We start from the raw sequence: 13,528 nt of genomic DNA, 5'->3' as shown, positions 1-13,528 counted from the left end.
TTAGCATTAAAAAAGGCAAGTTTTTAATCTTAGAAAAGATACTGTACCTGTACAGTAAGTGGTCTCTAGCATGCATTGTGTATTGCATAGCTGTTAGGATATATCACCTTTGAAACTGACATACTAATGGTTTAGATGAAAAACAGGCCTGATTCTTTTGTAATTTCTCCAAAGAATGAATTGTATGATTGCTTAATGTTAACAATACTTACTAGCACCACTGTTTGTTTTCCAGGCGGTTCCTCCAAGAATTATGGCATGATTTAAAAATGTGAAAAGCGTGGTGACAATCCTTTACTATTCTTAATGGCATTTCCACACTCCAAAGAAATTAAATTCAAACTACATTAAAAAGAGATGATTTTGTAATGCAAAATGACAAGAGTAAAGAAATTCTGGATTGAGTGAGTGTGTGTGTGTGTGTGCATCGATGCGTGCACATCCTTAATTCAGTCGGTTGTATCCCGGGTTATCCTGTATATAGAGACCTCTGCAACAGGAAAAATGGGAACAATAAAGGGATTTTCATTTGGTTAGTTACATGAAAATCTATATTTGTCAGGAATCTATCAAGTTAACTATTAGAGCCATTTATTTTAAGGTGCTAAATTAGTTGCAGGTTGGGTACAGTATAATAAAAGGATATTTATTCCTTAGAGTATTGGAGGGTTTGTGCGGATGAATATCACAAATGTACATCCAGTGGTGAAATGTAAAGGGATCAGGACTAGAAAATCCCTATTAAATCTCCACACAGGTTATGCATGTCTGACATATTTTATGTGCTGCTAACATACTATAATTATTAAAGCACTGACATGGTCATTGAAATACAAGGCACAGACAACAATATGATCCCTTCCCTGATGAGCTATATTTGGAATATTGAACTGCAAAAAAATATATATGTAGTGATCTAACTGTGATCCATGTTGAAAGTCTCAGATCCTTTAGCTCCTCCATGGCTGTCATTGTCATGTGCCTCTTTCTCATTCTGCATCCAGAGTTTTTACCCATTGATCATGTCATCACAACTGCAGCTCTTGTTAAGTGTCAGTGAAAAATTCATTGACAGCTGGAAATCCCAACTTCCCCAGTAAAAGCTTTATCTCTTGTGCTGTACCTTTAAATTCTAAAATGCAGTAGTGCAATGTTCGGTCTGTGACTGTACTGTATGAGAAAGTATTTAGTTCAGTACAGCCTGTTCTCCCGTGCAGTCCACTCCTTTCAGATCAGAACACTGAATCTAGGGGATTTGCGGCAGTACAGTCTCAGACTTTCAATTAGTATTGAACTTCCTCAAAGCATGAAGAGTTAGAGATTACAAATTAAAGTGATGGGTTTTACCTGTCTCTGTTTGAATTTAACTAGACACGGGTCTGCTGTAACTCAGGTAGTTCTAATGTAAACTTAATCTTCCTAGATTTGGACAGTGCTCGCTAAACTCATGGCCAGTTTCTGATCTTCGTAATATGTGGGTAAATCCAGAGCTCAGTCGAGTGATTTCATTGGCATTACCCAGGTGTAACAGAGATCAGAATCTGACCCAGTATATATAAATTAGTCTGTCCAAGCTAATATGGTGGTATGCCAATAATTCATCTGTCACACTGGCGACTAAGGATTGGGAACAGATTAAGGAGTCTCTCTGGTCTAGTAGACAGATAATTATGGAAATGATTTCTTCTGTCTGTGGGCTGAACTTTGAGCTCTGTTCAACAACTCATGAAAGAGCTTGACCTTGGAAAATAAGGTGGACAGGAGGAGGATTGCTCACACACTAGTTTCTTATTTCTGTTATCTCCATATAGCTCCATTGGTATTTTAAAGATGAACAGTATGCTAAGGAGGGAGGATTGCTAACACACTAGTAGTGTCTTATTTCTGTTATCTCAATATAGCTCCATGGTATTATCAAGACAAATAGTATGCCAAAACTTAAAAGTGAACATATGCTTGTGGGGGTGGGGAGTACAGGGGTCACTGCTGTTTCTTTCTAGTCAGAAAAGACTTAATGTGCTTGGTTTAGATAAGTTAAGGTTCACAGCTGAGCTGATCGCAGAAGTTGGCTAGTGTAATTTTTAGTTGACACGTGGCTCCCTATACTTTTTAGAGCTTATAAAATTCCACAGCCAGAGTTTTTGTGACATAGTTAACACTGTTCTAACTTACTCCATTCCCAACTGGTCGTCACTGACTCCTGAGGCAGCACCACCTTGATTTTAAAAGTGTGTTGTGTGAATTGTACGAGTATATTTATTTCCATGTTATTTCATGGCTTTGTTTTTCCTGTGTCTCTGGTGGTGGTGGTGATGATGGTGGTGGTTTTTTTGTACTTTGCTTCTTTGTGTAATTGAAATGACCATATGTTTTGGTGCTTTGTCTTACATATTACATAGAATCATAGGATTGGAAGGGACCTCGAGAGGTCATCTAGTCCAATCCCCTGCACTCATGGCAGGACTAAGTATTATCTAGTTAACACTCCCTACTTCTGTACATTCAGAAGCAGTATCCCTACTTATTTTTTAATCCATGTTAAAACAAATGTTGTGCTTTATTCTAGTTTTGTGTTTGTGTATTGGTTATAAAATGTGTTAAGGTGCTCACAGTAAACATAATCTGTAAATCAGATAGATTGATAATTTGTCAGACTGCCCAAACAGTCCTAAAATGAAATAATGTGAATGGAAATCCTGGTGCCTTAGTCTAACTATTTGCAATCTCAATTCTGGATTTAGGACTCGAAAGAGTCAGGAGCATTACTGTCAATTACAAAACTGCTTGCCATCTTTGATCCACCTGGTGTCTGTCTTTTGAACTTTATTTTATACTTTAATATTAATCAGTTTATAATCAGGTGTTCGTGCCTCAATGATACACTTTATATTGTTTAAACAGGAAATAGGTTTGTGTCATTTTTTAGAAAAGAAAAACTTTTGATATGAAAATAAATCCATTCAGGTTTTTCATAGACAGGGTGTCTCAATGAACTGGAATGCTGTTGCTTTGATAGAAAGGGTGAATGATTTCCCTCCCCCACCTCCCATAAGTATAGTATCGGTTCTCTACTGTTAATAGGGTTTAATAGTTGTAATTTAGATCTGTATTACACAGAAAAGTTGCAAATGGAGATAAAATTATGTATCGGGACATTGAGATCCAGCAGTACAACATAGGGTACATATGTCCTTTCAGAGCTTTCATTTATATATCCAGGATATACCTTTTCATCTGAACCTGAAAAAGCTAGCTAGTGGCTCTCCTATCTATTCTCTCTACTTCAAAAACATTGTTTAGTTCTCTCAAGCATTGATTTACACCATCTTATGCTTTTCAGGCTTTGGCAATTTGTTCCAAATTCCAGTTTCCAAATATTCTGAAATGCTTGTGCTCGTTCCCTTAGGAACATCATCCCATTTGTGGTTTCTTGTGTTTGAATTAATAAACAACTTACTCACAACCATCTATTCCTTGCTTTCCAGTGTGTCTTATGCCCTATGAGATTGCACTGTTTTTCCATAACCTTTTTTGGTAAACTGTAAAAGCCAAGCATAGCCAATCTTTCTTCAAAATTTGTATCTGCTCCCCAAATCTGCAATCATTTTGCACTCTGCTGCTTGCTTTCAATTTCACCAATACCTTTGATTTTCTAAGCTACCAGGAATTGCACAAAGTAGTCTAGGTTCCAAAATTACATCTGTGTTAATTAGGTGTAACTCCACTGAAGTCTATTGAGTTACTCCATATTTTCCTGGGTGCAAGAGAGATCAGAATTTGGCTCATTGTTCTACTTGCAGCCTTGTATTGTGTCAAAATAACTTCTGTCTCTACAACCTTTCTCTGTATATCCCAAGATTGTGTTACTACTGCCAAGCATTGTGCAGATAGCTTTTAGTGTCCTTATTTTCGTCCTGGACCCCTCCTGCCAAGTCTTGTCTTGGTTTATATACCGTATTGTGCTGTTCAGTAGTTTTCACGATTGTCCATCTCTCCTAGTTTTGTCACCTTAACTTCTTTATAATGATCTCTACAAGTCAGTTATTAGTCCATAAGACTAATTTATACATTTGGAATTTGTATACCCTGTTCCTGTGCACAATGTTTGACTCCCTCCATTATGTTAATCATCTATAGTTCTAGGCTTTTTCAAAATCCTTCCCTTTACAAAGTCATTTCACATCAAGTAAACAGATGTGGCACCAAGTCTGACCCTGCAGCATCCCCCTCCTTCTCCTTCTCCTCCCTGAGCTGTTTCCTTTCACTGGCACCCTGTGTTTCCTGTGCCAAAGCCAGTTTAGAATCCATTTCAATAGGTTGCTCGTAGGATACTTTCTAATTCTGCAAGTCAAACTCTCATGTAGTAGAGTATCAGATACTTTCCTGAAACATGGATACAGTAAACTCAGTCCATTGTTTCAGCCTTATCTACCAAATCAGTAACGTGGTTAAAGAATTCAAGGACGTTTTTTAGACAGGACCTTCCTTTTTGTAGTTCTTGTTGACGTACACATCTTTCATATGTTTCATAATCTTATCCCTTATCAATTGTTTCTCTGTAGTTGAAATGAGGCTTGCATATCCAGATCCTTCCTTGTGTTTTAGTAAAAATATGGATACCATAATATCCATCCTTTGAGTGCTGAGACCTCAGTGTACTGTTAGAAAACTTAGCCAAAGACTTCTCTGTTTCCCTAATTGTCTCTTTCTGCACTGGGGTGTATAAAAAGGTGCTTTGTCAACCTTTAATAATTATAAATGTTTTGTTATCTAATCCAATGCACTAGGGACTTAAAAAAAATTATATTCTTCACCCAAGGAATGTTTAGTCCATTCTCAGAGCTGTTAACCTTCCATTTATTTTAGGAATGAAATCACTGAGAAAAACTATAGTAAACAGTATTGAGTAATTGTTGTCATCACACATGGATGCACAGCTCCTCTTATCTTCTGGAGGAGTTCCACATACATATCTATGGGCAGCATCTGCCCCTACTGGTGTAATTTAAGCTCACGAAAGTCAGGATATTCAGAGTTTAAATGGAAATATGTGTCTAACCTTTACAGAAGAACTCCTTTGTATGTGGGAGATCCATGACTGCTTAGTCTTTGGTATAGCAGTGTTCTGGGAAAAATGTCTCATGACCTGCCAGGAGACGTGATAGAAATACAAAGCTATGCACATGTTGCCGAAAAAGGTGGAATGAGGCACAAACCTTGCCTGTGTATGATGCTATAGTATGGATAGGCTTCAGTTAGTGGCAAACAAAATAAATTATTCATGGAAAAACCTGTGTCCCAGATATGTTTTAATCTATATACTGTGTGACTAAGGATTAAAATAAATGGTATTGGGCATAAAATATGGATGTTCACTGTTCTGCTAGAATAGGTGTTTTAGTATATATAATACGAACATATAGAAAAAATCATATTCTATAGCTGATTCCCACTAGTACTTCCCAATGTGTATATAGGGAACTCAGTTTCCCATTTTACATTTGAATTAAATTGAAACTGTTGATTCATTTATGTATATGGTGCCATTGCTCTGTGTGTGTGTCTTTGTTTTGTTTGAACAAGTCTAAGGCTTTCTTTTCCCTCACTCTCTTTAGATTGATGCATTAGGTAAAAGAAGCAAAGAAGCAGAGGCAGCCTTCTTAAATGTCTATAAGAGATTAATTGATGTTCCAGGTAAGCAAATTATTATCCTACTCTGAAAAGCAAATGGTCTCTTTAGTTCCAGATGCTATTGGGAATTTCTTCTTCTTTTGCCTTTGCTAAGTTATGTTTGAGTAGTGGTTTTATTCTCAAATTGATGTACTATGGCATTGTTTCTAACTGAAAGAACTGTAACTTAGGCGCAATGATGGCTCCTCTTAAAACAGTTCATTGAGTTCACGTATTAAGTACTGTGAGAATCATTTTATATTTAATTGTTAAAGTACCATATGATTCTGAAATCTGTTCTGAATGTTAATGGTTTATTAAATAAATTCACAGACTTTTGAGAGAGACTATCTGAAACTGTATTATAATGATGCAAACAGAAGAAATCAATGTCATAGCGCCGTTTAAAGTGCTGATAAAAGAGCAACTCTGCACATCTCCAAGCACACACACACCCCTTTCAGTTTGTTTCCAGAGCTCAGGCTCTACCACTGCTGCTAAGTAGTTGTGAATAGGAAAAGCATTTTGGATATTGACAAACTAAACTCTGTCAAGCTTCAATTTTATTAAAATTAAGTCCGTACATAATTATTAAGTAAAGGCTGGTCATGTATAAGTATCAGATTGGAAGTTTCCTTTATTCCTGGGGCAGCCCAAATTTCAACATTTTTTTTCTACTTACAATTTGAGAGGGCGTATATTTGTATATGCTCAATAGGTACATTAGATTGGTTGGAGGAGACTTTTTTTTTCTTTTTGCTGTCATGTTCAGATAAGATGGCTGGGAGTCGGAGTCCTGGGTTTTCTTTCCAGCGCCATCATTGTCTGCATAGTCATGGACAAGTGACAAGTTAGACAATCATATATTCATTGCAAATTTCTAACAGTAAAAAAAATTCTCTATTTTATTTACAGCTTATTTAATGATTAAGTATTCATCACTTAATTCTTCAGGCAAAGCATTATAATTAAAATTATTATCATTTGTATTACAGAAGTGAATAGAGGCAAGGGCCCCTTTTTGCTGGGTGCAGTACAATTAATATATAGATCACATTTATCATAGACTCATCCATATTCATTCTGCCCAACTAAGGGGGCCACTGTTCCCCCTAGGCAGTAGCTTATCCAGTTAGGTTGTTCAAATATGGCCTGTGAGGTTTCATTCATTTACTTATTTCCTACTCTGTGTCCTCACTCTTTTGTAGATAAGTCACAGTTTACTGCACTTGCCCTGTGGCTCAGAAAGGTAATAGATTTCTCCAAGAAGGCCTATACTTCAGTGTCCCGTGCACGTGGCATATGGCAGCCTGCTATGTTGTCCTCTAAGCCATAATTTGTCATTCTCATGATCCATTTTCAGCACTGATTGGTTACATAGAAAGAAGAGAGCGTGCTTCTCCCCCCTCCTGCACGGTAGAAGATATTTTTGGTAAAACATACATTATCATAGGTCCAAGATCCAAAAGGCATAGAGTCAAATAGAAAATTTCATGTGGAACATAAAAATGTACGACTCTCCTGTTTGGGGATCCTCACTTAGGAGAGAGATTTCTATAATACCTACTAGTGAGTGAAAGACTTCTTCTCTTCTTCCTTTCCTTCATTAGCCCAAGCAACGTTATACATATGTATTCTTTCACACTCCACGGTCCTTCATTGCCCACTTGTTACATATACACATTGTATTTTGTATGCCAGTCAGATTCTCTCTCCCCCCAACCCCCCATTCTTACCATCACAGGAAATTTTAAGATGGCTAGGTTAGAACACAATGGAATCTGTGGGTCTGGTAATAACTCCACAGTTCCCCCCCCTCAGTTAAATCTCCAGAAATCCTGCCTCATGGACAGTGGCATTGGAACAAGTTTTGTAGCGGGGGTGCTAAAAGCCATTGAATAAAACTGTTAACCCTGTATATGATGGAAGCCACTTCAAGCCAGGGGGTACTGCCACACCCCTAGTTCCAGCAGCCCTGCTCATGGAAGGAAGAGCCTGCTTGGTGTTCACCTTTAAATGAGATTGGGTGGTGAATGGAAAGACCTCTGTTAGATCCCTGCCTATGGTGGAACAAAAATTTAAAAAAATTGAAAATAAACCCAACATATCCCTTTATGGCTATATACAGGTATGCAAGCACTTATTTTCCATAAATCATTTAAAGAAAATTAAATCTAGTCCATCAAGGTGAATAGGAAGGTGTAGCACCTGTGTACTTTCCCAGATGACTTTGTGTAGATGTGCTCATTATAATGCTGATACTGATAACGCCATCATTTTGTGCTAGTCTTTCATGTTTTTTTCCATCTTACATCGTCTTCTGTGTTTATAGATGGCCTTTCTCTCACTAAATGGTATCAGCATACCTTTGTCAGGCATGTGGGGTTTAGCACTATATATAATTTGACCTACTACTTGTGTCTGATGTCTTAAATATTTACTCATATTTTCAGTTTCAAAATGTAGCTATGGTTTTCTTCCGATGTGCGTACTAAGCTATGCCATTCTGATAATGCTGTGATCCTGCAGAGATGCAGCATGGAATGAAGGTCGGGATGCTGCAGAGTGGCTGTTTAGTATCACACATCATTGTTATATGACACGGGTACAATTGTTTCAGAAATTCAGTATCCTTTATAGTACCATATTAAAAATTGCACCTAATGTCTAATTCCCAGCAGGTGGTTTTATGGGTCTTGAAGAAAGCATATATACCTCTGTTCGGTAATAACGTAGACACTTTTTAAAATTAAAAATGCTTCTATTTTAATTTTACTCATTAAATGTATCCATATTGAAACACCAGATGCAATCCTTTATGGATTCAGCTAAATTTGAGGACTTTCTTTACTGACTTATATGGAGAATTTTCACTTGGACTCATTTGTAAAGAATTTGGAAAAGAAGTGACATTTTTATCTGCAAAATTGCCCTTAGAAATAGAATGGTTTGCTCATGTAAAGGATAGCTATGCCCATTCCCACCTACACCTCTGCCTCAATATAATGCGACCTGATATAACACGAATTTGGGTATAACGTAGTAAAGCAGCGCTCCGGGGTGTGGGGCTGTGCACTCTGGTGGATCAAAGCAAGTTTGATATAACACGGTTTTACCTATAATGTGGTAAGATTTTTTGGCTCCCGAGGGCAGCATTATATCGAGGTAGAGGTGTATTTATATTGCTATTCAAGTACCCCATCAACCTGTGTGCTAAAAAATGTATCATTCTTAAAGTTAAATCCCACAAAGTATACCTTCAATATGTTTTGTGTACATTTGTGTCACTTTAATTGTTCAAAACTGTACTATTTGTTTTGTTGGGTACCAAAACCTTTTTTTAATTAAAAAAAAAAAAAAATTCTTTTCTAATTTAACTTCCTTTTTCTTAGAGGTAGAACAGAGTTAATATAAATGTATTCCTATCATGTGAATTGTCAGAATTGTGCCAATGGTGGAACTTATTTTGAAAAATTAACGTTTTTTTTAATTCATTTTTTTTCTTCGCTCTCAGAAAACAGAAGATATTAGGGAGGTTTTCTTGTCTTCCTGCTAACGCCAATTGCATTATGCCAACATCTGAGTTCACAAAACTAGAGACTAAAATACATTTGAGTAGCATTTAATATTTGAACTACTAATGCACTCACAAACCTGCTTTGTGATTAGGATTCCAGTGTGCTCATGACATGGTCTCTGCCCTAAAGAGTTTACAGTCTAAAAAAGACAAGAGGAATAAAAAGGATGGAGGGCGAGGATAATAAAATACATACAAATTTCTTACGTATATTTGCATGAAATATTACAGTTGCAGATTGCTAAGGGGCCAACTCTCAACCCTTACATCTAACCATCATAAATTAGCTGACTTCTTTTATATGTGCCACAGTGGGAGTAGGCCTTCAGGAGAAATTTGCAGGAGAAGATGGACTTATGGATCAGTTGAGGAAGGGTCTTCCACACAAAGAATTACATAAGTTTTTTGTTCATACATGATTATGATTCAATCCTGCGAACGCATTCTTCTGTAAGATACACTATGCAAGTACTGGCAATAGATGGTATAAAATGAATCAAGTAACCATTAATAAGTAATCAATAATAAACAAAAGGGAATTAATTCCATGGCCAGAAAAGAAAGTCTGCTGTTTCTTAAAGAGCTCTTAATACCGTGATTCTCGTTTGCTTACACCGGTCTACAATTTTTGAGAAGTCGTCTGCTTCAGAGATAAAATGTGGTATTTATTATGTATTTCGATGTGCTGAATTCAAATATGACAATTAAAACAACTGATTGGCTACTACTGCTTCTAAGATATTTAACGTTTTTACATTTTATGTCTATGTATACTTGTGTAGATAGTAGGAGTTTTAATCATAAATTGTAAACCTAGGACTTTTCATGTGTTTATGGGTGCTTAACATGATAATATTCACCCTGTCCTGTTTATGTAACACTTTAAAAATCAGCAAAAAGGGTTATATACGTAAAAATTATTATGAAACGAAAACGGCAAAAACTATTATGTACATAGTTTAGTCCTATTCAGTGTCTCTCGCGCTTCTTGGCTTGTCTCTTGTATTCATTAAATGGAGCATCTCTTGTCACTGTCCAGCAAATAGTCTGCAAGCATTGAGAGGCTCCATTTGCCCTGATAGCGTTTCTCCATTGTTGCAATGTCCTGGTGAAATCGCTCGGTGCTCGTTCGCTCACTGCTCCATAGTTGGGTGGAAAAAAATCAGATGAGAGTGCAAAAAATTTATCTTTAGTGACATGTGCACCACGGCGTTTTGTATGCCTGAGAGGTTTTCCACTAAAACACCTGTAGTTGTCTGCCTTGTTGTTTCCCGAAAAATTTATTGCCACTAACTGAAAGGCCTCTTCCATGCTGTTCTTTTCCTTTGCACGCAGTGCATGGTCAAATGCATCATCTCGAAGAAAAGTTCACGATCTGAGGACCACAAAGACACCTTCCTTTATCTTAGCTTCACTTAACTTGGAAATTTCGCTTGTGTATCGAAATGCTGCTTGATTGGCCTTTGACAAGTTCTTCATCAGACCAGCTTGATGTGTAAGGGTTTTTTGGGGGGGGTAAAACAAAATCTTCCTTGATTCAATAAGGTGGATGCTGAACCACTTTTCCTCCCAGCTCCAATGACTGTCGGAGTGGCCAATCTTTTTTGATGTAGTGGGAGATCTCTTGCACGACTATCCATTCGCAGAGAAAAACAGCAGTACTTGTGTATACCCAGTCTGCAGACCAAGCAAGAGAGCACAACCTTCAAGTCGCCACAAAGCTGCCACTGAATGTTGGTCATTGTTTATGCACCTCAAAAGTTGTTTTCATGTGTCATAGGTTTCCTTCATATGGACTGCATGACCAACTGGAATGGATGGCAAAACATTGGCCATTATGCAGCAAAACTGCTTAAGACTCGTCTCTTCGATGAATTCAATTGATACAGTCTCCACTCATCTGGATCGTGAACGATGTTGAGACTGCCATCAACCATCGATTCTTAATGTTGATGGCTATACAGATCACACCCTATCCAATGAAGGCATGGGGACAAGATCCTTTTGAACGGTCCCGGAACATGGAAACCCTAACATCACTTGCCAGGAGATTCCACTGCTGTAGTCTGGAGCCAAGCTAGACTAGAGCCAATCAACAATTTTAAGCATCATTTTCGTTCTCAGTGACCCAGAATTAGTAAAGTTTGACTACATTTATTTCAGAAGCATTTTGGCTGTAGAGCAGTGTTATTATTTGTTTTTATATATTAAACAACTCTGTCAAGCATATTAAAGATAAAAGTAAGCTAACTTACTTTGACAGAGTTCCAGCACTGCGTTATAGTATGTTAAGAATTTCAGCTATGTTGGAGTCTGGAGAATTTATAATTGGCTAGAGAGAACCTCTTTCATGTAGGTCACCATTTCAAATGCTTTATTTGTTTATATCACGGTAGCCCCCAGAATGTGCTATGTTCTGTACAAACATGTAGGAAGTTCTGCCCCCTAGAGTTTACAATCTAGAAAGTCAGGCAGATGGGGCTTGGGAGGGAGAAAAGGATACAACTTAAAGGTTCATTTGAAAATGTTTTTTGTTTAAATCTTTTGTTTAAATCTTATGAAGCTCTTATGAGTAGCTTCAACAGCTACTAAAGATGTTAGAAGACAGTTTGTCAGATGAAGTGGAGGTTTCAGGCTATAACCTTAATTTAATGCTTTTCAGAAAAGGATACAGAAAAGTAATCCTTCACTTATACCAGAGGTGAGAAATGTTGGGAAGTAGGAATTTGTTTGGTTTGGTTTTTTGTTTCTTCCCAAGTACAATGTATAATATTAAACAAGAGACACAAGGTTCATGATAACTCAGATAAACAGGAGAATGTATACACCAATTTACTTAACAAAATGGTCAGAGAGCCCCCGAACTTGCTTAATTAGAACATACGCATACTGCCCTTTGTGCTTATAAGTAATATCAATTCTTCTTCAAGTGCTGTCCCTGTGGGTGCTCCACTCTAGGTGATGGTGCGTCCCGGCGCCGTTGGTTGGAGCCTGGTTGGGACACACCCACTCAGTTGGTAGCTCCCGTCTCGTTGGACCCTTCCTGAGTGCGTGTGCCCCACACCCTCCCCAGTTCCTTCTCAACCATCCTCAGCCGAAGACAGAACTCGGAGCAGTGCTACCTTTTCTTCCCTGGTCTCTATAGGAAACAGTAACAAAGAACATACAAATAATTATTAGTTACATCCCAGTTGTTTCCCTTCCTTTAGTGTAGTTACATAGTTAATTACTTAGTTAAAAAAAATCCCTCAGGCTTGTATCTGTTGAGACACTCTCCTCAGCCATCTCTAATTCATAATGCCAGGAGCTTCAGGATTCAAAAGGTGTATTTCCTGTCAGGAATCCATGCCATGGACAGATGGGCACTCATACTGTGTGAAGTGCCTCGGGGACTCCCACGTCCCTGTAAAGTGCCTCCATTGCGCAAGCCTCAAGTCAAGAGCTCATTGTGACAGGGATCTGCGGCTCAAAATGCTGATGATGGAAAAATCCTTACAGCCGCTTTCGGAGATGGGAAAGGTTAAACCCGCTCCCACATGCTCCCCAGCCAGATCGGAACCGGTGGGCAGCGTTGCGTCACCCTCCCAGGAGAGAAACTTTAACAAGGGTAGGGGATCTCCCGCGAGATCCCTAACCTCTGTGCTGACAGCACCAAAGGCATGTACCTCCCCTTTCAAGAAGTTCAGGAGACACAGCACAGACTCCTCAGAATCCTTCAACTATCTGCGCCTTCAAAAATCATGCTCCCTATAAACGAAGCACTCTTGGAGTCAGCTGACACTCTCTGGCAAACCCCAGCGTCTTTAGTACCAACTTGCAAAAAGGCTGAACATAAATACTATGTTCCTGCTAAGGATGCTGACTTCCTATTTTCTCATCCACCACCAAACTACCTTGTCATGGATGCAGTTGCACAGAGGACGAAACAGTCACAATATTGACCCACCCCGCAAGACAAGGACCTTAGACGTCTTGACGTCTTGGGCCACAAGGTTTATATGTCCTCCACGCTACAATTCAGAATTGCAAACTATTCTGCTCCCCTCGCCAGTTACGACTTTGATAATTACAATAAACTTTTGAATTTGTCTCCTACATTCCAGAGGATAGGAGAGCAGACTTCAAATCAATCCTGACTGAAGGCCAGCTGATTTCCAGAACGGCCCTACAGGCATCTCTAGACATGGCAGACGCAGCAGCCCGTACAACTGCAGTTGCTGTGATTATGCGCAGATCCTCATGGCTCTCTGCATCTGGCATCCCCAAAGAACTGCAGACGAA

General features: G+C 38.4%; 1 protein-coding gene across 6 annotated transcripts in view; it reads left to right on the top strand.

The window, feature by feature from the left end:
• The window catches only part of CUX1 (cut like homeobox 1), a 441,436-nt gene that overhangs the window by 182,228 nt on the left and 245,680 nt on the right, over nt 1-13,528 (top strand). For all 6 annotated transcript variants that reach the window (XM_075074026.1, XM_075074022.1, XM_075074024.1 and 3 more), the window contains exon 4: nt 5,616-5,694. In XM_075074026.1, the coding sequence (XP_074930127.1) occupies nt 5,616-5,694 (79 nt within the window). The remainder of the gene's footprint in view (nt 1-5,615; nt 5,695-13,528) is intronic.

The sequence above is a fragment of the Chelonoidis abingdonii genome, chromosome 20, assembly GCF_003597395.2.
Source record: "Chelonoidis abingdonii isolate Lonesome George chromosome 20, CheloAbing_2.0, whole genome shotgun sequence".
Lineage (NCBI taxonomy): Eukaryota > Metazoa > Chordata > Testudines > Testudinidae > Chelonoidis > Chelonoidis abingdonii.
Note: the sequence above shows the minus strand (reverse complement) of the source record. Positions and strands in the feature narration are given on the sequence as shown.